The sequence below is a fragment of the Chiloscyllium plagiosum genome, chromosome 1 (genome assembly GCF_004010195.1).
Source record: "Chiloscyllium plagiosum isolate BGI_BamShark_2017 chromosome 1, ASM401019v2, whole genome shotgun sequence".
In the NCBI taxonomy this organism is placed as follows: Eukaryota; Metazoa; Chordata; class Chondrichthyes; order Orectolobiformes; family Hemiscylliidae; genus Chiloscyllium; species Chiloscyllium plagiosum.
The window spans coordinates 108,964,131-108,986,156 of NC_057710.1; the positions used below are offsets into that span (position 1 = coordinate 108,964,131).

The window sequence follows — 22,026 nt, forward strand, 5'->3', positions numbered from 1 at the left end:
CCCACTCCCCCTTTGTCAAAGCTGCTTTGACAAAGGGTCAGTTAGACTCGAAATGTCAGCTCTTTTCTCTCCTTACAGATGCTGCCAGATCTGCTGAGATTTTCCAGCATTTTCTCTTTTGGTAACAAAGAGAATTGATGAGGGCAGAGCAGTAGACATAATCTATGTGAACTTCAGTAAGGCATTCGACAAGGTTCCTCATGGGAGACTGGTTAGCAAGGTTAAATATCATAGGATACAGGGAGAACTAGCCATTTGGATACAGATCTGGCTCGAATATAGAAGATAGAGGTGGTGATAGAAGGTGGCTTTTCAGACTAGAGGCCTGTGACCAGTGGAGTGCCACAAGGATCAGTGCTGGGTCCACTACTTTTCGTCATTTACATAAATGATTTGGATGTAAGCATAAGAGGTACAGTTAGAAAGTTTGTAGATGACAGCAAAATTGGAGGCATAGTGGACATTGATCAGATGAGCCAATCGGCTGAGGAGTGGCAGATGAAGTTTAATTTAGATAAATGTGAGATGCTGCTTTTTGGGAAAACAAATCTTAGCAGGACTTATACACTTAATGGTAAGGTCCTGGGGTGTGTTGCTGAACAAAAGGACCTTGGACTGAAGGTTCATAGTTCCTTGAAAGTAGAGTTGCAGGTGGATGGATAATGAAGAAGGCATTTGGTATACTTGCCTTTATTGGTCAGAGCATTGAATACAGAGGTCCTGTTGTGGCTGTACAGGACATTGGTTAGGCCACTGTTAGAATATTGCGTGCAATTCTGGTCTCCTGAAACTTGAAAGGGTTCAGAAAAGATTTCCAAGGATGTTGCCAAGGTTGGAGAATTTGAGCTATTATGAGAGACTGAATAGGCTGAGGCTGTTTTCTCTGGAGTGTTGGAAGCTGAGGGATGACCTTGTAGAGGTTTAAATAATCATGAGGGGCATGGGTAGAATAAATAGACAAGATCTTTTCCCTGGGGTGGGGGAGTCAGATCGAGAGGGCATAGGTTTGGGGTGAGAGGGGAAAGATATAAAAGAAATCTAAGAGATAACTTTTTCATACAGAGGGTGGTGTGTGTATGGAATGAGCTGCCAGAGGAAGAGGTGGAGGCTAGCACATTTACAGCAATTAAGATGCATCTAGATGGGTATGTGAATGGGAAGGGTTTAGAGGGATATGGGCCAAATGCTGTCAAATGGGACTAGATTGGGTTAGATATCTGGTCGGCATGGACAAGGTGGACCGAAGGGTCTGTTTCCATGCTGTACATCTCTATGACTCTAAAAAATTATGTACATGCTACAATGATTATTTGGTACTGCTAATATTGCCACTGTCAGAATTGGTTACTAAAATATTGTGCCATTTGTGCACTGACAGCATGATATGGATGTATGAGTTTGACAATTATTAAGAGATGTACTCAACCAGCAGTCAAATTGACAATAAAGGGGAGAGAGGCAAGGAGGAAAGAACGTTGAGTGCACATCAGTAAGCCCTGCAGCATTTTATGGTGAGCCTGAACAGACTACAGCAAATTTAATGATCTTTCGTGATAAATGTATTTTATTATGTATTTTCATGTTAAGAAAATTTTCTTTGGATACAGGATGTGACTTTTTTTTAAACCCTGTTCCACTTAAGAGATTTTTTTTACCATTGATCTTGCTGTGCTTGTCTTTGATAAGCAATGATTGACATCATAAGCAATGCATGGTGATTTCAGAAAATAATGTATCTCCCTTCCTCTCATAAAGATGATTCTTTGCTCGGCCAAGATTTCAGTTTGCCATTTAATAATATGCCCTAGTCAGCATTCTTCATACCTGGTCCTCGGATGCTGCCTGACCTGATGTGCTTTTCCAGCACCACTCTAATCTAGACCCCCATTCTTCATACCTGAGCCTGGCTAATGAATGGCAGCTGGCTGTTCGTCCCTGAAAAGCTTTGCAATTTGAGCTAATCTTATGTATATGTCTTCAGCTGTACACCATATGGAATTACAAAAATCATCAGAAAGGTAGGAAGCCTAATAATATTTCTCTTTATTCACAAAGGATACTTCTTTTCCTATAGCTGGTATCATTTGGCTCAACAAAGGCCAAAGATTGAATTTACATCTCCTGGTGTGCATCATACATTTACTTACAAGCCATTGGGAGAAGTATAATTTGATTTGACTTATTATTAACACATGTACTGAGATATATTGAAAAGTATTGTATTGTGTGCTAGCCAGACAAATCATAACTTACATAAGTACGTCAGGATAATATAATAATGCATAATTTAGTGATACAGCTACAGAGAATGTGCAGAGAAAAATCAACTAATATGTGAGAGGTTCGTTCATAAGTCTGATAACATGGAGATGAAACTGTTGTTAAATCTTTTGATACATGTTTTCAAACTTTTGTTCCGTCTGCCTGATGAAAGAGGGTGAAAAAGAGTATGACCTGTGTGGGGAAAAGTCTTATTTTGCTGTCTGCTTTCTTGAGGCAGCAGGAAGTGTAGATGGTATCAATAGAAAGAAAGCTGGTTTTTGTGATGGATTGAGTTGCTCTCACATGACTCTCTGTAATTTCTTGCAGTCTTGGGCTGGGCAGTTGCCATACCAAGCTGTAATTCATCCAAATAAGATGGTTTCTATGGTGCATTGATAAAAATTTCTAAGAGTCATTGTAGACATGCAAAATTTCTAGGTTCTGAGGGAGTAGAGGTTTAGTTTGCTTTCTTGATTGTAGCATCAATGTGGATGAACCAGGACAGATCATTGATGATATTTACTCTTAGGAACTTGAAGCTCTCAACCATCTCCACCTCAATACCATTCATACAGACAGGGGCATGTCTTCCATTCCGCTTCCTGAAGTCAATGACCAGTTCGTTCATTTTGCTGACATTGAGGGAGAGATTATTGTCTTTATACCATGATACTAAAGTGTCTCTCTTACCTGTACTCTGTCTCGTTGATGTTTGAAATCCAACTCACTCCAGTGGTGTTATCAGTAAATTTGTCAGTGGACTTAGAGTTAAATTTGGCCTCACAATCATAGTGCATAAGGATTATATATAATAAAGGGCTGAGTACCCAGCCTTGTGGAGAACCGGTGTTGAGGATTATTGTGGAGGAGGAGTTGCTGCCTGTCTTTACTGTTTGCAGTCTGTGAGTCAGGAAGTCAAGGCTCCATTTACAGACGGGCAAAATCCTAGCTCTCAGAGTTTGGAGATGAGTTTTGTGGGAGTTATGGTGTTGAAGGCAGAGCTAACATCAATGAATAGGAGTCTGACGTGGGTATTCTTGTTATCCAGATGTTCAAGGAATGTGTGTAGGAGCAGGGAAATGGCATCTGCTGTGGATACATTACAATAGTAGGCAAATTGTAGTAGGTCATGGTACTCTGGGAAGCTGAAGTTGATGTGTGCCATTACTAAACTCTCGAAGCACTTCATAATGATGGATGTCAGAGCCACTGGGCAGTCATCATTAAGGTCCTTTACCTAACTTTTCTTTGCACCGGGATGATAGTGGTCTTTTTGAAACAGGTGGGAACCTCACATTGTAGTAAGAAAAGGTGAAAGCTGTCTACAAATTCTTCCACCAGCTGGTCTACACAGAATCTGCGTATCTGGCTGGAGACTCCATCCAAGCTAGATGCTTTCTGTGGGTTCAAGCCAATCTGATGTCTGCGACAGTGATTGTGGGTGTAGGTGTACCCAAGGGTGTTGAGGCAGACGACATAATTTCACTGATTTTCGGTTAAATCAAGCATTGAATGCATTGAGCTCATTGGACAGGAATGCATTGTTGTCAGTGATTCTATTAGACTGGCTTTGTCATCCATTATATTGTGTAAGCCTTGCCACATTTAACTTGTGTTTGTGCGGTTAGTCTGGGACTCTAGTGTAGTCTCGTATTGTCTCTTGGCCTCCCTGAAGGCTTTGCGATGATCGTCCCTGGATTTCCTGTATAGGTTAGGGTCACCTTACTTGAACACCTCAGATCTGAACTTCAATAGGGGGTGGATCTTTCAGTTTATCCATGATTTCTGGTTGGGGAACACTCGGGTTAACTCCTTTGGCAAGCAGCCCTTTACACACGTACTGATGAAGTCTGACAGTAGTTGTATACTCATTTAGGCTGGCCACTGAATTCTTGATTATGGACCAGTCCATTGACTCCAAGTAATCATGTCAAAGCTTGCCTGTTACCTCAGACCAGCAATGTATGACTTCCTGTACCAGATCCTCACACTTCAGTTTCTGCTTGTAGGCGGGGAGAAGGAGCACAACCTTATGGTCTGATTTATCAAATCTTGGTAACACACTCTTTACGTTGGCCTGGTTGAAGTCACTGGCTATGATGAACAAGGCCAAGAGTGTTATGCTGGAAAAGCACAGCAGGTCAGGCAGCATCCGATGAGCAGGGGAATCGACATTTCAGGCATGAACCCTTCATCAGGAATGAGCCTCATTTGTGTTTTTTGTGCTGTGCTTTTCCAGCACCATACTCTTGACTCTGATCTCCAGCATCTGCAGTCCTCACTTTCTTCTTCATGATGACCAAGGCATCTGATATTCAATCTCAAGACTATTTGTAGTGGTGTATATTTCATTAAGTGTGCTGTACACTTCTGCATGGGGTAGGACATAAATATGATTTAGGAAATATTTTAAAGTTCTTTTATTATTTTTCCCCTCCATTAATGCCTTTTCCATCATGATATCCCCTAGTCCTGAGGCAATCAGTTATCAGTTTTGCTGACTAACAAGGTAGCTAAAAGGTGTCTCAATATTTCCCAACCTTCTGATGTGGAAGTGCTCAGTCTGTGCTCATTATGTCCCTTATGGCTCAGCTACACGTGAAGAATTAAATCCCATCCTCTGCTTTCTAGTGGGTTCATAAACACAAAATAAAAGTTATATGTTAAAAAGTATACTCTTTGTGTTATTTTCAGTGATCATATATTTGCATTTATTTTGCTTTATAGATCACATCACTACTTTGATTCAGGGAGCAGTCGGGTACAACATAGATCTCGTGGAAGCCCCGGTTCATATTCAAGGTCACGCTCCAGGTCACCTTACAGCCGCTTTAGTAGACCCAGGTGAGGGAATATAATAGTGTAGAATCTGTTAATGTTTCCTTTGATACATTTTTATTTAGTGCACTCCCTCCTAATGTTAATATTTTAATATGTTAATTTAGATATGTTAATATTTCATTGACAATTCCAGGTTGGTGCTTAACCAGATAAATGTACTGAATCATCAAAACTTGGCTTCCTTGATAAAATCAGAGTTGGTACATTTTAATTTTGGACAGGTGTTCTATAAATCAATGAATGTCTAACTTAAATGTCTGAAATTATTAGTTATGGAGATGCCTTTTGCCATATTTAAATGTAGCCTGTATTATCTGCTATATCTAGGAGATAATGTAGTTACAGTGTCAAGTGACAAAATTAATGAAAGCAGCATTTGATACTTGAATATTTAATTGATTGAAAAGGATAATTGCCCATTTGGCCATGATGTATTTTCTTTGGCCACCCAATGTATTACTAGTTATTTTCCATTTGCCTTTCATCCTGATTCAATAACCATGTTTCTGATACTGGCAAGTTCCTTGTTGCCATGATTCCTCTGAGTCTTGTCAGTTTGGAATCACTAAATGTGTGCACTTAGCTCCCATTACACCCCAGCAGATGTGCATCAGGCTCCTAACTCCTCCTCTCTGTTTGCTCTTATAAAATGACGATAACAATCAAGAAAGATTAATCAATCTATTGGTAGGCATGGCTGTACTAATTCACTCATGGTGTGATCGCAATCGGTTCTCATTGCAGGCAGTCTGTGGGGGCAGGACAAAATAGAGTTATTTTAAGGAGATAATAAAAATGAGTTACTCAACAGATTATGGAACACTTAGAGCAGAAAAGAAGGGAAAACAAATAAAAGTTTGTCCATTAAGTAAGTGTTTCAAATTCTCGACATGTCAGCATGTCAGGAATTCGACATTGTATGCATGCAGGAAAGCTGTTAGTGTAAGTTCTAGGAAAGGCTACATTCAGTCCTTCACATTTAGTCTGTCTGGTGTATACAAGAGTTCTATGTGAAAGACACATGGACATATTGAACTGAGCTCCAAATAAGAAGCAAATAATAATATGTCCTAATTAGTGTCACATTACTAACCTTGTTCCAAGAAGCTACAGGAAATTTATGTTTTAGAAAGAAAGTGCAATAAGATACATTTATCCGAGGTTTCAAATTTCACTGCATGTTGTCACAAGTCAAAGGGAACTTTGAAATAAAAACAAAGCATGTTTGAAACATTCAGTATATCTTACAACACCTAAAAAGAGATTAAATAAAGATCGAGAATGCTGGACAAATTCAACATGTCTAGCAGCATTTGCAGCGAGAGAAAGAGAGTTCAAGGAGTCTTCTTCAGAGCTCTTCTTCAGTCTTCCAATATTTTGATTTTTGTAAAGTAAATTTGATTAGATACTCAATCTGTTTCATAAATTTTAAACAGGGTCCCAAAGATGAAAGATGATCAATTCCTTAGCACTGATATCCCTCATGTTGATGAGCATAAGAACTTAATAAAACTTAAAACACTAAAGGATTGAGTTAAACACTGGTGTGACAAAGCAGAGTTATTGTGATAGTACAGGTCTCCTCAATTGCTTTTAAGTTGGTGATAGATTCCTGTTGGTTCAGCACCTTAAATTATGAGAAAATGCTGAGACGATTATTTGAAGTTTTTCTTTTGCAGGTTTTTTTCTGTGCAGTGTAACTGACCTACTTCTGTAGTGTTTGATCAGTACTGTAAATTTATCAGTGGCAAAGTGATTAAATAGGTTCTGCTTCAATGGGAAAAAATAATGTTTTAGTGCATTCCATGTAAGACCTGGATAGAAGGTGCTGAAACAAATTCTAGTATTAATTTACAAAAGACAGCACTGTGAGGTGATGTCAGTGTTTTGGTACCTTGTTAATGTCCTATGGAAGAATGGAATGCAACATTTATCCAAATGATTTTCTGCTCTGTAATTGATTCACAGCTGAATAGCCAGATTTGTGGCTACTCTTTGTGGCTAGCAGAAATAGTAAAGGCAAATTGTCTGCTTTTCTTTGAACTGGAGATGAGGAAATATCCTATCCTAGAAGCCACTAAGGTTCAATTGTTCACTAAGGTAGAGGTTGATATATTTTTGGATATTATGAGCCATCAAGGGATATATGGGAGGGTGGGAAATTTGCTTGAGGTAGAAGATGAGCTTAAAGCTTATTGAATTGTGGAGCAAATTCAATGTGTGCTCCTATTTATTATATTCTTATTACCTTATCGGCAAGAAAAGCTTATCCAGTGAACTAATCTTAAAACCCCACTTAAACATCAGTAGAAATCTCCAACTTTGGATTGGCTCAGAGTTCAACACATCACAAATCCCAAGCACAGGTTAATTGCTTAAAACAGCAGACATCTGAATCATTTATGGCCTGAGGAGAGGGACAGGAAATCCAGAATAGTTTCTTGCCAATTTCTTATAGCCGTTTAATTCTGACTGAAATCATTTGGAATACTGAAAGGAAAATTTCATTTTTGTTTCCAGTTAGGAGACTGACATGTGAAACCCATTTGTTTGAGGGAGTTGGGAATAGGCATTCAAAAGGTCAAGAAAACAGCTAGGATTCCCAAATCTGGTAATTTTTAAACAGAATGCTTTAACAGCAGGCCCTTTACAAGAAGGGAGTTGTAAATAGTTGAGGAAATGTTGAACCTGGCATTTACACCCACTTCTCTAACTAGTTCGTGGTGACCAAAGTTTCAGGTAGTAAGGGATAACCAAGCACTTCTCAGAGCATGGCTGCCCATGAGTTCAGTGCAGAGGAAATGCCTTCTTTCATCATGGCAAATCATGATCATCTTGGAGGGCACCAGCCAGGTGACAAGACAACTACAGAGATTGCAACTTGTAAAATTTCACCACAATCCTTTGAGAAATGTTTACCTTTTCATATGAAGTTCAAGAAAAAGTCATATTGCAAAGATCATTGTGAGATTTATCCCCAAGAATTTTCTTGAGGCATTTTCCACTCTACTGCTGTAAATTTATTGTATCTTTAGCTTATGCATGAAAATAGTGCTGCCATTAAAGTTATGACAGTTGAATGGCAGAATCCCTAAGACATTCATTTTCACTCTGAGCATCCTAGTTCAGCTTTGAAGTATACTTTATATCTGTTATTCAGTAATAATTTAAAATGTTTGTGATGTGGAATAAGCGCATTAATGTTAAATGAAGCATGTTGCTATGCAAAACACTGCACAATTTTGACCTAACATTTTTAATTTGTTTCATTAAAAACTAAATTTATTCAGATATGACAGCTATGAGGAATATGAAAGTGAAAGGATGAAAAGGGAAGAATATCGAAGAGACTATGAGAAACGTGAATTTGAAAGAGCAAAGCAAAGGGAGCGACAAAGGCAAAAGGCAATTGTAAGCATTGTTGTAGCTGTTACTCTAATTAGAAATGCTGTGAATGTAAGAACCATGACTTTTTGACTTCCAAAGATATTTTTTTAAACCTTTCCAGGAGGAACGTCGTGTTATTTATGTAGGAAAAGTCAGAGCAGACATAACCCGTACCGAACTGAAGAGACGCTTTGAAGTTTTTGGTGAAATCGAAGAATGCACTGTCCATTTGCGTGAAGATGGGTAATGTTAGAAATGACTATATTTCACACAGTAAACATGCTCCTGAATATCTAAAATCCTTTTTTTTCATGAAATCAATGATGCAACTGTTGAATCTCAGTCTTGGACTTGGAATTGATTTGTTATTGACTTGTGAGTGACTAACAAGCTTAAAATTCCCTCCAGTCATCTGTACTCAGTTTTACTTATATCAAGATGGTGGAATGTCAGGTGCCAAATAGGTCTCCTAAAACATATTAAGGCTGACCAATATTCAGCAGGTCAGGCAACATCCAAGGAGCAGGCGAATCAACATTTCGGGCTTATGGTGTGCTTTTCCAGCACCACACACTCAACTCTGATCTCCAGCATCTGCTGTCCTCACTTTTTTCTCCCTGACCAATATTCAGTTATCAATAGGAAAAATGCTGAGGTTATGGTCGTGGAAGTCAAGGTCCAGGTGACTAGGAGCCAGATTATTTTTGTGCATCCTTGAGCAGTGCTTTTGTTCCTCTTGGCAACATCAGAATAATATCAACATTCAATTTTATCATATGTGGTTATGGTGGGAATATTCATTCTGCATGCTCCAACATTTAAAATGGTAAATGAAAATTGAGATTCTAGGTGGTCTACTGTTGGAAACAAAATCCATTTCTAACACTACCACCTGAAATAGATAAATATTTAAGGCATTCAGTGTAGATCTCTTTCAAAATGCCAGCAGTCACATTGTCAGGATGAAGAAAAAAAACTACCTACCTACGGAACCTATTTAAAGGCTGATACTACCCAGTTAAAGCCACACAAAACCAATTAAAATAGATGCTGGAGCATGTAGCTTTTTTAAAAAAGTTGCTGTTTTTCACCTAATCCAAGTTCCATGTCCACATTCTATAATGAAGAGGGCCTTCTATCTGTGTTCTGTTGAACATCTCTCCCACAGTCAACTTGACTGAAAACAAATTAACCAATTATTCATTTCATTGTTATTTTTGGGATTTTTCTCTCTGAAAAGTTGTGTCCATTGGCAGCAATTAATAGATGATTGCGTTCATGCTCTGTTACTGACTACATTGCCATAAAATTCATTCTATACTGATGGGCATCCCTGCAGTCATTTGAAGCTCTAAGGGAAGGACTTTATGCCCCTAACTAGGGAGGAAGTACCACCTCCAAGAGCTGCTGGCCAGTTTGATTTTCCTGCAGGTCCCTAGTCCTGATGGAGCCACCAAAATGTCTACACTCCAAGGCAAAGAACCAGAAGCTGAAGGATAGCTACATTTTTTGAGAGTGGGTTATCTACAGGCTGGAGTACCTGACCTGGTGGGTCAAGGTGAAGGGAGTGGGACCTGGGATGCACATGTTTGTGTGGTGTAAGGGTCAGATCTTAAGGTGAGGGCTTTGATTAGAAAAGGGAGACTATGAAGGAGGCACAATCTGCATCTCCCACTCAAAGCCCCCATAGGATTATCTGGCTGATAAAATGCGGCCAGGTGGAACCGCTTAAGAGCCACAATTGGTGTGAAAATGCACAAGCTGTTTGAGGGCTTAACAACCAGCTTTTAAGTCAAGGCCAGATTATGATGAATGGGTTGGTGGAAGGATAGGCTTTCCAACCTGACCACAGAGGACTGTAAAATTCTGCTATGTTTGCCTTGGCATAGCACTTTAACATTTTTTTTTATTCATTCATGGAATGTGGATGCCTCTGGCTAGGTCAGCATTTATTACCCATCTCTAGTAACCCAGAGAAGAGCTAAGAGTCATCCAAGTGCTGTGGGTCTGGAGTTACATGTATGCAGGGCCAGGTAAGGATGATTCAGCATATGTGAAGTATTTCACAATCTCTCTATAACAGAAACAAAACTTCCTTTACTGCCTAACAAATGAAAACTCACTGGATTGTGTTTTGTCTGACATAATTTGTAGTTTTCCATAGTAAGTGAAATGAATTACATTTGCTCTAATTCTTTTCAGTGACAACTATGCTTTCATCACATATCGTTACACCTGTGATGCATTTGCTGCCCTTGAGAATGGAAACACTTTGCAAAGATCAAATGAGCCCCCTTTTGAATTATGCTTCGGTGGCCGTAGACAATTCTACAAGTCTAACTATGCAGACCTAGGTGAGATTACTGTACAAAACAATGTTTCTAATGTTTTCAAAGTCTCTATGGATATTTGAGCTAAATGTGGCTTTGAATTATTATTAGTTTCATGCTGTGATGATACTATGGTTTTAAGAGGCATATTTTGACCTGGGTTTTTTTTTTAAATGAAGAGAGGTTGAGACAGGTCTCGAGCAGTCTATTTCAAGCCAATAAAGTAAACATATTGTGAGGTCTTGGGGTTTTTTAAAAAATTGGAAGAATAGAAGCATCTCTCACCACCCCGCTCTCTCTCGCTCTCTCTCTCGCTCTCTCTCTCTCTTGCTTTTGCTCCCTCACTCTCTCATTTTTCTCTGAATGTTCTTTCCTCCTGGACTGGAGAATTACATGTGAGACGACCTATTTTACTGAATTTGTCTTTGCCAAAGATATGTTTATGGGATGTTACTATATTGGAGCAGTTGCCTGTTTAGTAGTTCACTCATCCATTATTCTGTTAAGTTTTTCAATGGAGTTGTTCCAATTTTTTTTAACATTTTATCTAAAGTTTCAGTTTAAAGTGTGTTTTGCTTCAAGCCTGGGAGTTTGACCAATCGAATTGCATCCAAAACACAAGACCTTACACTTGTCTTTAAAATAGGAAAAGGTTGCAGTCTATTATATTATCATCTTAATATATTTTGAGGGGTTTGCTCTGGTTTATGCTTCTGATTTAATTATGCATAAATGTGTGTTCAGTAATAGAAAATCATAATGTGTCATTAGAAATGTCCATAATGTATCCTGGGCAAAATATTATCTCACATTTATTGTCTTGGAGATGTCAAAAATTGAGTTATATGGTTAGTATATTTTCACATGTCTCCATGTGAAAGAACCTTAGAATACCACACAATCTAACAATAATTTAATTTAATGTTACTGACTCATTGCAATTGGACTAACTTTTACTTACAGGCAGGATTTGGGAAAGGCACATTATAATATGTTTAAGGAAGGAATAACTGTGATAACAGTAGGAAACTGAATTATTTTTATTTCATATGTGGCATGGTAAAGTGAAACTTAATGACTAATTAAGGATATTCTTAGAAAATTGAATCCATTAAAAGTATTTCATTACATCTACAAGATTAGTTTGTCAGGGATTTATAGGCAAGTATAAACATTAGCTGGCAATAACTAAAGTTAAAGCCAGCGTAGTCTAAAACATAAATACAAGTCGGCCATGCAGCCCTTCGAGCCTGTTCTGTCATTCAGTACGATCATTTGTCCCAGTATCCCCCACTTTCTCCCCATACCTTTAATCCATTTTGCACAAAGAACAATATCTAACTCTTTCTTGAAACCATTCAATGTTTTGGCCTCAACTGCCTTCTGTGGCAAAGAATCCCACAGGTTGACCACTCTCTGAATGAAGAAATTTCTCTTCATCTCAGTCCTACCCTATATCTTTAGACTGTGACCATGTTTCTAGACTCCCTGGTCATTGGGAGTTTTTGTCATCTGCTTTCTCATTGGACAGAGAACTGGTGGTGAGCCTCAGATTAAATTCTCCCACTCAAGCAAGGGGCTAGGTCGAGAAATTGATTTTGTGCTATTGATGTCAGTCTGCCTTGAAACCAGCCATCCAAACAACTGAGCCTGTATTAAGTATTTGGCTAATCATATTTAAGTGAGGCTTTTATTAGGAATCAGACAAAACAACCAATAAATACATTGGTTCTTTGAGAGATCGTTAGGGTAAATTAATTTTAGGATCGAAATATTGTGTTTCAAGCAGTGCAATTCCTACACAGGAGTACAGCAGTTGGACAAGATATTGTCCCAGGACCTGAAAAAGCAGAGTCATGTCCTCTGCCAGGATTTTCAATCTAGAACCCCTAATCACAAATTGAAATTTCTGGGATGATCTGTTGACACAGAATCATAGTCCATAGTTAATCCCAAACATTGCTCCTGATGTTAGAGGTAGTGCATTTACAGGAGTTTCTTTGCTTGACCTGGATCAAATTAAACAGTGTGTGCTGCCATTTTGTGGTGCAGAGTGGTGCTAATGGTGTGGGTTCAATTCCTGCATCATTTGAGGTTACCATGAAAGATTCTCCTTCTCAATTTCTCTCCTCGCCTGAGTTCTGTGACCTTTTGGTTAAGCTACCACCTCTCTGTAATGAGAGAGCAATCGTATGGTCTGATAGGACTATGGCGACTTTACCTTCCACTTCAAAATCAATCAGATGCCAGACAGCCCTGTGGCCTGGTCTATAGCTACTAAATAAATGGTGGCATTGTGCGGAAATTAGCCCACACATAGAAGGGGCAAAATGAGTGGGACTTAATAAGAAGAGCATGGCTCCTGATAGAAGCCCAGGAAGTGGGTGAAATTTCTGTTTTTGTGTCAGGAGTTGCAATGTACCCTCATACACCAATGAAAATTTTAAATGCATGCATTGGAAACTTGACCAACCTGTAATCACGCAATGGGATTCAATCTCAGCAGGCTGCCTCATCAGCTGATCATGTCAGAGTTGCAATGATGCATAGTTGTTGTTAGAGAAAAATTTTAAAATTATTGTGAGCTCAAGGATGGCGCACGTATTGAGATACTGTTACGGTGTGCACTGATAATGTATTGATATTTTAATACATTTTTTTCAGTTGACTGTAGTGATTGCATTATGTGCATTTGGAGGACAAGTTGCACTGTTCTTCCTCATGTTTGGCATTGTTACTGAATGAAAACTGAGGGACCTGTCTGGATAGGCACCAATGCAGTGGTGTACTAGTGGTCAGTCTTTTTTGAAAGATAATATGTGTGATTTGATTTATACACCCATCATGATAGCACATACAGCATCTACTGGCTTCCTATAATTTCCAAGTAGATTAGCAAACGGCACCATAAAGCACAAGATATGTTGCTCATGCAGTTACGGCTGTGTCAGTGGGGCAGGGGCTGAGAGAAAGCTTGTAACAACTTCATTGATTTGAGTGCCTGTGCAAGGTGGGAAAGTTACCTTTTTCCATCGGGTGGAAGAACAATCCACTCACCAGAGAATAGAACATTGTGAAAAAACTCTGGGGAGAGGCTAGCAGAGATGGGTGCAGAATCAGACCAGGCAAAAGTTTGCAGACAATGTCAGAATTTGTTTTCAGTTTCTGTGGCCAAGGACATTCCGAGATGCAGCATCTTGCTTATAAATCCACTACCAGCCCTATTGCACCCATCACTACTCCACTTGACTCCCAAGTCCTATGATATTCTTCTTCGCCTCGACCAGACATTCTCCATTTGGCATTTGCAACTCGCTAGTGGCACTTAAGTAAGGGTAAAGTTGAATTCAGCTTTGGCCCATGCCAGGGACAGACCAATGTTGTAATAGCTACTTTGTTGACTTTGCATTCATTTTAGGCACAAGCCATATTTCTTTCCTCTTGTTTCAAACATCGCATGATCTTGTTACTTACTGATAGGCACTATGCTTTTCTGGTTTCACAATGTATTAAAGCATATTACAGACAAAAGTTAAATCATAACTTTAAGTTTCTGTAAATGATATTGAAGAAAAAATTGGGATTCGTATTGGAGTATGAAAAGAGCTTCTATGTACAGCTATCAGAATATGCAATACCAAACTATAGAATTTAAAGTTAAAAATCACACAACACCAGGTTATAGTCCAACAGGTTTAATTGAAAGCACACTAGCTTTCGGAGCGACACTCCTTCAGGTGATAGTGGAGGGCTCGATCAAGCCCTGCACTATCCCCTGATGAAGGAGCGTCGCTCCGAAAGCTAGTGTGCTTCCAATTAAACCTATTGGACTATAACCTGGTGTTGTGTGATTTTTAACTTTGTACACCCCAGTCCAACACCGGCATCTCCAAATCATAGAATTTAAAGGCTACAATAAACAATTTTAACAAAAGGAAGTGGTAAAATGGCAAATATTGAACTATAATAACTAACAACATGAAAACATTCACTCTGGTAACCTCAACTGCTTCACCAGACAGGGAATTCCACAGATTTACAATCTTTGTGAAAAGGTTCTTCCTCAACTCAGCCCTAAATCTGCTCCCCCTTATTTTGAGGATATGCTCCTTGTTCTAGTTTCACCCACGTATGGAAACAATCTCCCTGCTTCTATCTTATGTATTCCTTTCTTAATCTTATGTTTCTATAAGATCCCTCCTCATTCTTCAAAATTCCAATGAGTATTATCACATTCTACTCAATCTCTTTATAAGCCAATTCTCTCAACTCCGGAATCAACCTAGTAAACCTCCTCTGCACCTCCTCCAGTACCAGTATATCCCTTCTCAAGTAAGAAGACCAAAACTGTACACAATATTCTAGGTGTGGCCTTGCCAGCAGCCTGTACAGCTGCAGCATAACCTCCCTATTTTTAAACTCCATCCCCACAGCAGAGAAAGACAATCTTCCAATTGGTTTCTTGATTACCTACTGCACCTCCAAACCAACTTTTTGTGATTCATGCACAAGGATACCCAGGTCCTTCTGCACAGCAGCACCTTTTCAATAATAGTCCATTTTGCTGTTATTCCTACCAAAATGGATGACCTCACATTGACCAACATTGTACTCCATCTGCCAGACTCTTGCCCACTCACTTAACCTATTTATATCCCTTTTCACACGTTGCTCTACCACTCATTTTAACATCATCTGAGAACTTTGACATACTTCACTTGGTGCCCAACTCTAAATCATCAATGTAAATTGTAAACAATTATGGTCCCATCGCTGACCCCTGAGGCACACCACTAGTCACTCATGGCTGAAAAACACCCATTTGTCTCCACTCTTTGCTTTCTGTTAGTTAACCAGTCCTCTATAAATGCTAATACGTTACCCATAAACAACATGCATCTTTATATTATGCAGCAGCCTTTTTGTACGGCACCTTGTTGAATGCCTTCTGGAAATCCAAATATATCACATCCACCAGTTCCCTGCTATCTTCTGTGCTCACAATGTCCTCAAAGAATTCTAGTGAATTAGTTAAATATAACCTCCTTTCATGAACGTAGGCATCTGCCTGATGGGACAGTTTCAATCCAGATGTCTCACTAGTTCTTCCTTTATGATAGATTCAAGCTTTTTTCCTACCACAGAAGTTAAGCTAATGAGCCAATAGTAACACCTTATTTTGTCTACTTTTTTAAACAGTGGTGCCACATTTGCTGTTTTCCAATCTGCTGGAACTATCCCAAAGTCCACTGAATTTCACTAAATTACCACAAGCATATTGCCCCCACCATCTCTTTTAGCACCCTGGGATGCATTCCATCAGGGCCAGGAGACTTGTCTACCTTTTAGCCCCATTAACTTGCCCAATATTATCTCTTTTGTGATAATGACCATTTCTGGGTTCCCACCCTATAGCCTCTTTGTCATCAATTATTAGCATGTTATTTATTTTTTTTTTAGATTTAGATTACATTACAGTGTGGAAACAGGCCCTTCGGCCCAACAAGTCCACACCGACCCGCCGAAGCGAAACCCACCCATACCCCTACATTTACCCCTTACCTAACACTACGGGCAATTTAGCATGGCCAATTCACCTGGCCCTGCACATCTTTGGACTGTGGGAGGAAACCGGAGACCCCGGAGGAAACCCACGCAGACACGGGGAGAACGTGCAAACTCCACACAGTTAGTCGCCTGAGGCGGGAAGTGAACCCGGGTCTCAGTCGCTGTAAGGCAGCAGTGCTAACCACTGTGCCACCGTGCCGCCCACGGTGCCGCCCACGGTGGCACAGTGTCTTCTATTGTGAAGACTAACACAAAATACCTGTTCAACACCTCAGCCTTTTCCTCATTTACCATTATAAAATCCCCCTTCTCATCCTCAAAATAACCAGTGCCTACCTTTGCCAATCGTTTTCATTTTATACATTTTTGGAAACATTTGCTGTCTGTTTTTTATATTATGAGCGAGTTTACTCTCATACCCTACCTTACTTTTCTTTATGGGTTTCATGGCAACTGCAATTTTAAAAATTTACTCAATGGTTAGAAACAGGAAAAGGGAGTCATTTCTTTTTAGTTACAAAGAGAGCTGAGGTTGATATCCTTCTGGAATTGATGATTTGAATTTTGAGAAGGTAGCCAACAAAGCTGAGGGTGAAATGAGCGTGGGTTTTGGTCCTCTGCCTGACTGGTGTCATCATGTTGAAAAATGTGTTCACTTTACAAGGTCATGTTTGAGGTGAAATATTACAATATGAGTGTCATAGAAATAAAAACAAAAATGTTTGACTTTTTTTTACATGAGTTCTGTACACCTTGCACCTTACGGGCTTAATCCTATCCATTTAATCCCATTGAAGTCGAATGTTGCATAAGTACTCTTTGAAAATTATCAGGTAAATTATTATTCATCTGTGATGTTTCTCTATAATTGCCAGACTCTTGTTAGCAGTTTTCTATAGTTGCCTAGAAAAAACTGTTATGTATCAGCAGCACAAGAAGTGAAAGAAATCATAAAGTTATGTAATGTAAAAGGAATCTCAGCATTAGCAGGACAAAATTAATCTTACGATTTTTTGGCTAAATGAAAGTTGGAACAAATTTGCTGAATGGATTCCTGCTGCAATTTTGAGTGAGACTTCTTGCAGAATCTTACGAAACTTGCCATGTTAATTGCCTGTTCCATTTCTGTGGCATGTATCACGCCAAATTTATGCTCTATCTTACCAATCACCATTCCAGAAAAATACTTTACTCACTGATGTCCTGGAATTGACAGGCAGGGGCCATTTTAAAATGTGCCATGTAGCCAGACAAATATTGTCAGTTGAAAGCTGCCATGCACGGATCCTGACATTTACTTTGAACATGGCAGGTGGGGAAATCAGCACCCTATTCTATGGTCAGGATCCTAGAATTTCTGCTAACGGGGTAGTGCACAGGCAGCATTTCCACTTTCCCCATGTTCAGCAGCAGAGGCCAGACCGTTGGACCTGAGCAGATACTGTTGGAGACTGCCCTTGCCTTAGTGTGCCTGGATCTCCTCTGCAAAAAGTACTCACCTTGAATTTACTGAGTCTGACTGACAACTATTACAAGCCGCCTGGCTTTGTATTTGCATTAAACGGCATGGTCTGGCTGAGGGGACAAAATACAAAAAAAGGCAAGGCAATGCCAGACAGAAAATGCTGTGAGCAGTCAGGTAGGTCCAGTGAGTGAGCACTATGACAGCGAGCTAAGAACTCGGAAATGCAGCCTGGCCCAGTCCATGAGCTTGATGCATGCTCCTTTTCACACAGTGTCCTTGCAGCAATGCTATAATTATAGTTTCAGTACAGCTCAAGTTACACCATTGAAGTGCAGAAGAGTCCCATAAGTGAGATGGCATGGTGGCTCAGTGGTTAGTACTGCTGCCTCATGGGGCCAGGGTTCACTTTCAACCTTGGGTGACTGGATGTGTGAATTTTGCACATTCTCCCTGCGTCTGCATGGGTTTCCTCTTTATATTTCAGTTTCCTCCAACAGTCCAAAGACGTGCAGGTTAGGTGGATTGGCCATGCTAAATTGCTTCTTACTGTCCACGGATGTGTGGTTTGGGTGGCTTAGCCATGGGAAATGCAGGGTTACAGGGATAGGGTGGGGTGGGTCTGGGTGGGATGTCTCATCCAGAGAGTCGGTAAGGACTTATTGCGCTGGATGGCCTGTTTCCCACACCGTAGGGATTCTATGAAAACGTGGATTGGAAATGTGCTTTGAGGTGCTTCAAGCCTGACATGTGAAAGATGCAATGCTCGTGGACTTAAGGAATGTGTGGCTGGATAGCATGGTGCCTGCCCAGAAGTGTTGGTGCCTAGTGTCCAACATGGAGGCAGTTTGGAGTTAGCAGCATGCTCACCTCGCAAAGCACAACTCTGGTTTCCATGTTGGGTTTTCCTAATATCTTAGGGGCGGCACGGTGGCTTAGTGGTTAGCACTGCTGCCTCACAGCACCAGGGTCCCAGGTTCGATTCCAGCCTTGGGTGACCGTCTGTGTGGAGTTTGCACATTCTCCCTGTGTCTGCATGGGTTTTCTCTGGGTGCTCCGGTTTCCTCCCACAGTCCAAAGATGTGCAGGTTAGGTGAATTGGCTATACTAAATTGCCTATGGTGCTAGGTGCATTCGTCAGAGTGAAATGGGTCTAGGTGGTTTACTCTTCGGAGAGTCGGTGTGGACTGGTTGGTCTGAAGGGCCTGTTTCCACATTGTAAGGGAATCTAAAATGATGAGCAGTGTTGGTAAGATCGCAATCGGAATGTTAATGAGATGAGTTTGGAATCAGAAGAAAACCTTAACAAGTGTTAATCTATGCAATTGGTAACTTGTTGCAGTCCAGTAGGGATCGGTCTTGCTGTTGATGAAAAGTGTAAATGATGGGACAAGATGTTCTCAATGATGAGATGTACCTTGCTGGACTTCAAGTTGGGTTCACTTCCTGTTTCAGATGTTTTGCATTTTTAACAACATGACTCCAATCAACTGTTTCTGGAAATTAAGATTTAGCTTGATGAGTTGTTATAGAAGAATTGTTATTAACCAAAGAGAATGCCCACATATTTGGGATTATTGAGTTTCCTGCAGAGGAATGATCCTAAACTAATTCCATAAAACATAGAACATTACAGCGCAGTACAGGCCGTTCAGCCCTCGATGTTGCACCGACCTGTCATACCAATCTGAAGCCCATCTAACCTACACTATTTCATGTACGTCCATATGCTTGTCCAATGACAACTTAAATGTACTTAAAGTTGTCGAATATACTACCGTTGCAGGCAAAGTATTCCATACCCTTACTACTCTCTGAGTAAAGAAACTACCTCTGACATCTGTCCTATATCTATCACCCCTCAATTTAAAGCTATGCCCCCTCGTGCTCGCCATCACCATACTTGGATAAAGGCTCTCCCTGTCCACCCTATTTAACTCTCTGATTATCTTATATGTCTCTATTAAGTCATCTCTCAACCTTCTTCTCTCTAACGAAAACAGCCTCAAGTCCCTCAGCCTGTCCTCGTAAGACCTTCCCTCCATACCAGGAACATCCTAGTAAATCTCCTCTGCATCCTTTCCAAAGCTTCCACATCCTTCTTATAATGCGGTGACCAGAACTGTGCACAATACTTCAAGTGCGGCCGCACCAGAGTTTTGTACAGTTGTAGCATAACCTCATGGTTCTGGAACTCAATCCCTCTATTAATAAAAGCTAAAATACTGTATGCCTTCTTAACAACCCTGTCAACCTGGGTGGCAACTTTCAAGGATCTGTGTACCTGGACACCGAGATCTCTCTGCTCATCTGCACTACCAAGAATCTTACCATTACCCAGTACTTTGCATTCCGGTTACTCCGACCAAAGTGAATCATCTCACACTTGTCCTCATTAAACTGCATTTGCCACCTTTCAGCCCAGCTCTGCAGCTTATCTATGTCTCTCTGTAACCTACAACATCCTTTGTCACTATCCACAACTGCACTGACCTTCGTGTCGTCTGCAAATTTACTAACCCACCCTTCTACGCCCTCATCCAGGCCGTTTATAAAAATGATGAACAGCAGTGGACCCAACACTGACCCTTGCGGTACACCACTGGCAACTGGACTCCAGGATGAACATTTCCCATCAACCACCACCCTCTGTCTTCTTTCAGCAAGCCAATTACTGATCCAAACTGCTATATCTCCCACAATCTCATTCTTCCGCATTATGTACAATAGCTTACTATGGGGAACCTTATCGAACGCCTTGCTGAAATCCATATACACCACATCAACCAGTTTACTCTGATCTACCTGTTTAGTCACCTTCTCAAGGAACTCAGTAAGGTTTGTGAAGCATGACTTACCCTTCACAAAACCGTGCTGACTATCCCTAATCAAATTATTCTTGTCTAGATGATTATAAATCCTATCTCTTATAACCTTTTCCAACACTTTACCAACAACTGAAGTAAGGCTTACTGGTCTATAATTACCTGGGTTGTCTCTACTCCCCTTCTTGAACAGGGGAACCACATTTGCTATCCTCCAGTCTTCTGGCACTATTCTTGTAGACAATGACGATTTAAAGATCAATGCCAAAGGCTCGGCAATCTCCTCCCTGGCTTCCCAATATAACATATAAAGTCAGTACATTATCTCAGAAACCAGTGTAATACCATAATGTCTACTTCCTGGCTGGAATTCATTTCCTTTTAACTTAATTAATTCCTACATATATACAGTTCAAGGGCTTAATTTTAACCCACTCAAAACCAATTCACTGACACGGAGTTAAAAGTTAGAACTGAGGAAGGGTCACTCAACCCGGAAATATTGACTCTGATGTTTCTCCACAGATGCTGCCAGACTTGCTGAGCTTTTCTAGCAACTTCTGTTTTTGTGTCTGATTTACAGCATCTGCAGTTCTTCCAGTTCTTATTTAGGAGAATAGCAGCCTCTTCAGACATCCAAAGGGTGAAAGAAGTTGTAATGCCAGATGGTGGAGGGGCAATTTGTAGTGAGGAGGCAGGCTGCAGAAAGATTTTGACAGGTTAGGAGAGTGGGCAACAAAGAGGCAGATGAAATACAACATGGGAAAGTGAGAGAGCATGCACTTTAGCAGAATAGACTAAGAAGAATAGAAGCATGGACTATTTTCTAAATGGGGAGAAAATTCAGAAATCTGAAGTGTAAAGGGACTTGAGAGTCCTAGTCCAGGATTATCTTAAGGTAAACTTGAAGGTTGTCAGTAGTTAGGAAGGCAAATACAATGTTGTCATTCATCTCGAGAGAACTAGAATATAAAAACAGGAATGTACTTCTCAGGCTTTATAGGGCTCTGGTCAGACCACATTTATTCTTTTGTGAGTATTGTGAGCAATTTTGTGCCCCAGACCTCAGAAAAGATGTGTTGGCCCTGGAGCGGGTCCAGAGGAGGTTCATGAGAATGATTCCAGGAATGAAAGTCTTAACATATGAGGAACGTTTGAGGACTCTAAAACTATACTTGATGGAGTTTAGAAGGATGAGAAAGGATTTGATTAAAACTTACTGTACGGCATGGTCAGAGTGGACATTGGGAAGATGTTTCCATTGGCAGGAGAGATGAAGACCCAAGGGCACAACCTTAGAATAATGGGAAGACCCTTTAGAACGAATATAAGGAGAACTGTCATTAGCCAG

The 22,026-nt window shown here is 40.2% G+C and overlaps 1 protein-coding gene across 8 annotated transcripts in view; it reads left to right on the forward strand.

The window, feature by feature from the left end:
* ppargc1a (peroxisome proliferator-activated receptor gamma, coactivator 1 alpha) overlaps positions 1-22,026 on the forward strand; it is a 697,135-nt gene that overhangs the window by 670,357 nt on the left and 4,752 nt on the right. For all 8 annotated transcript variants that reach the window (XM_043693928.1, XM_043693938.1, XM_043693948.1 and 5 more), the window contains 4 exons: positions 4,990-5,106; positions 8,394-8,514; positions 8,612-8,733; positions 10,693-10,844. In XM_043693928.1, the coding sequence (XP_043549863.1) occupies positions 4,990-5,106; positions 8,394-8,514; positions 8,612-8,733; positions 10,693-10,844 (512 nt within the window). The remainder of the gene's footprint in view (positions 1-4,989; positions 5,107-8,393; positions 8,515-8,611; positions 8,734-10,692; positions 10,845-22,026) is intronic.